The sequence below is a fragment of the Octopus bimaculoides genome, chromosome 20, assembly GCF_001194135.2.
Source record: "Octopus bimaculoides isolate UCB-OBI-ISO-001 chromosome 20, ASM119413v2, whole genome shotgun sequence".
Taxonomy (NCBI): domain Eukaryota; kingdom Metazoa; phylum Mollusca; class Cephalopoda; order Octopoda; family Octopodidae; genus Octopus; species Octopus bimaculoides.
Window position 1 is genome coordinate 40,938,960 of NC_069000.1, and position 2,372 is coordinate 40,941,331.

The 2,372-nt window shown below is 35.6% G+C and overlaps 1 protein-coding gene across 1 annotated transcript in view; it reads left to right on the forward strand.

The window, feature by feature from the left end:
- LOC106877958 (uncharacterized) overlaps positions 1–2,372 on the forward strand; it is a 67,668-nt gene that overhangs the window by 24,277 nt on the left and 41,019 nt on the right. Inside the window, exon 12 of the mRNA XM_014927036.2 lies at positions 1,742–1,902. Within this exon, the coding sequence (XP_014782522.2) occupies positions 1,742–1,902 (161 nt within the window). The remainder of the gene's footprint in view (positions 1–1,741; positions 1,903–2,372) is intronic.

Genomic DNA, 2,372 nt, shown 5'->3' on the forward strand with positions numbered 1-2,372 from the left:
TACACTAACCAGTAAAGTTTCCATTGAAATAAATAAATAAGTAAATGAGTGGAAACTTTACCGGTGAGTGTTAAATAATAAGGCACTAAAAGAGAATGATTCTCCCCTGACGCAACAAAATTTGCTTCAACACACGAACTCACATAAAGAATCTTGCAAACCAAATCCAAAATCGTAGTATACACACACACACACACACACACACACACACACATACACACACACATATATAAAAATGTGTGTGTTTTATATATATATATACATATATAATGTATATACGGATACTCAAAAAACACACCGCACACATATACATACACACAAACACACACACGCATACACACGCACACACATACACACATATCCTAAACTTGAGTCATCTCCAAGTAATGAACCTAAAAGTCCCAAAATAGTTATGCAATCTTATTGAACCTTAGAAGATGTGTGAGTGATAAATCCAATATTCACATGAAATTTCCTAAACTTAAACCAGAAGCATTTAAACAACATACAAATGCACCAAAAACTTTAACCAGCAACGTTGAAGGTAAGCATTCACGTAGTGAGTATTCTAAACCATCAAGTAAAAACAGACACACAGAAACCAATTCCATAGACGCTTAAACGGTAGAACTCTGTAAGCTAAAATAACAAAGAGGATTATTCTAGCTATCAAAAACAGATGTATTATGCATAGCTGTCTCCCCATATTATCGAGCTAATGTCACACATCGTAATTTGCGAGCGGGCATTTAAACCATGAATTCAACGTTTTGCATGTGGAGAAAAGAAACTCTACTTCATTATGAAGCCATATTTTGTATGAAAGATCATGGTATTAAAATCTTTAATATCACATGACCTTTAGCCAGGATGAAATTTGCGAAAATATTGCGGGCTCTGTAACAGTAAAAAGTCATTCAATCTCACCAAACAACAAACTCGTAAAAGGATGTATTTATTTCATCTGGACCACCATGAGAACAAGTATTTTCTAGTAAATTGTAACAGATATGTTTGTCCGATTGAATGTAAATAATGACTAAAAGTCTGTATGTCATCACCCATTACAAAAGACAAAGAAAAGTTTACAAAACGGTAAATCCCGTAAAAACCATATCTTTGGGTTTAGGCGGGCTGTAGTTTAGTTGAAGGTTGTGACTCGAAATGGGAATTAGATTTGCATCCTTGATGATATAATAGGTGGTTATTTCATACTGTATGACCTTCGTCATATCGAAGCGTATTGATTGAGACTTTAAATAGATGTGGTAGTGTCATAATTGTGTTTCCCTTATCATTGCTCGGGCCCGAAATATTGTAATATTTTGTGTTGGTAAAATTGAAAAAAGTTGGTTGCCTTAATTTTGGGATACCCTGCATGGTAGTTTAGCAGATGCATACAAGCAACAGATGGAAATATCGGTGTAAAAAACTGATAAAGCAATGTTATAAAACAGACCTGCTTTGTGGTGTTTGTGCTTTTCGAATTGCGTAGAAACTTCTTTTCACCCTTTTCATCTGTAATATAGAAGACGAGGGAACGATCATTTGGAAATCTACAACCAATACTACAATTGATCGCTAATCATGATGTATATGATAAATAACTAGAGTAGCTTGTCGAAAATACACAGCATGTAAATGAAATGCTCTGTGTCATCCACATGATCCAATAGGATTATGGGACCCCTTTTATATAGCAAATATTTAACTTTTTACATAATTTTTTTCTCTCTTGCAGAAATTTAGATGACATTGATTTTGCTTCTGCTGTCTTATCCGAGACACTGGCCGGTGACGCAATGGTTGGCCCAACGCTGAAAAAATTGTTCGAAGAGCAGTTTAAAATAGTGAAGGAAGGAGACAGGTTCTATTATGAAAATTTCCCCGTGTTTACTCCAAGTAAGCAATTTTTTTAATGAAACTCATAATCTTATAAACGAGTAATTTTTCCATAAAATATCTGATTATCATTCATGCGCCGTGCATTAATATGCTCTATCCTTCTATGTCTCTCTCCGTTTCACCCAATCTATCTATCTATCTATCTATCTATCTATCTATCTATCTATCTATCTATCTATCTGTCTGTCTGTCTATCTGTCTGTCTGTCTGTCTGTCTGTCTGTCTGTCTGTCTGTCTGTCTATACACATATACAATACACACATACACTCACACACACCTATGCCTCTGTGTGTGTGTGTGTGTGTGTGTGTATGAAGGTACGTGGTCCAGTGGGTACTGTATTGCACTCGCAATCACTAGATCGCGGGTTCGAGTCATGGACCGGGCAAAGCACTTCTTCTTCTTCTTCTTCTTCTTCTTCTTCTTCTTCTTCTTCTTCTTCTTCTTCTTCTTTTTCTTCTTCTTC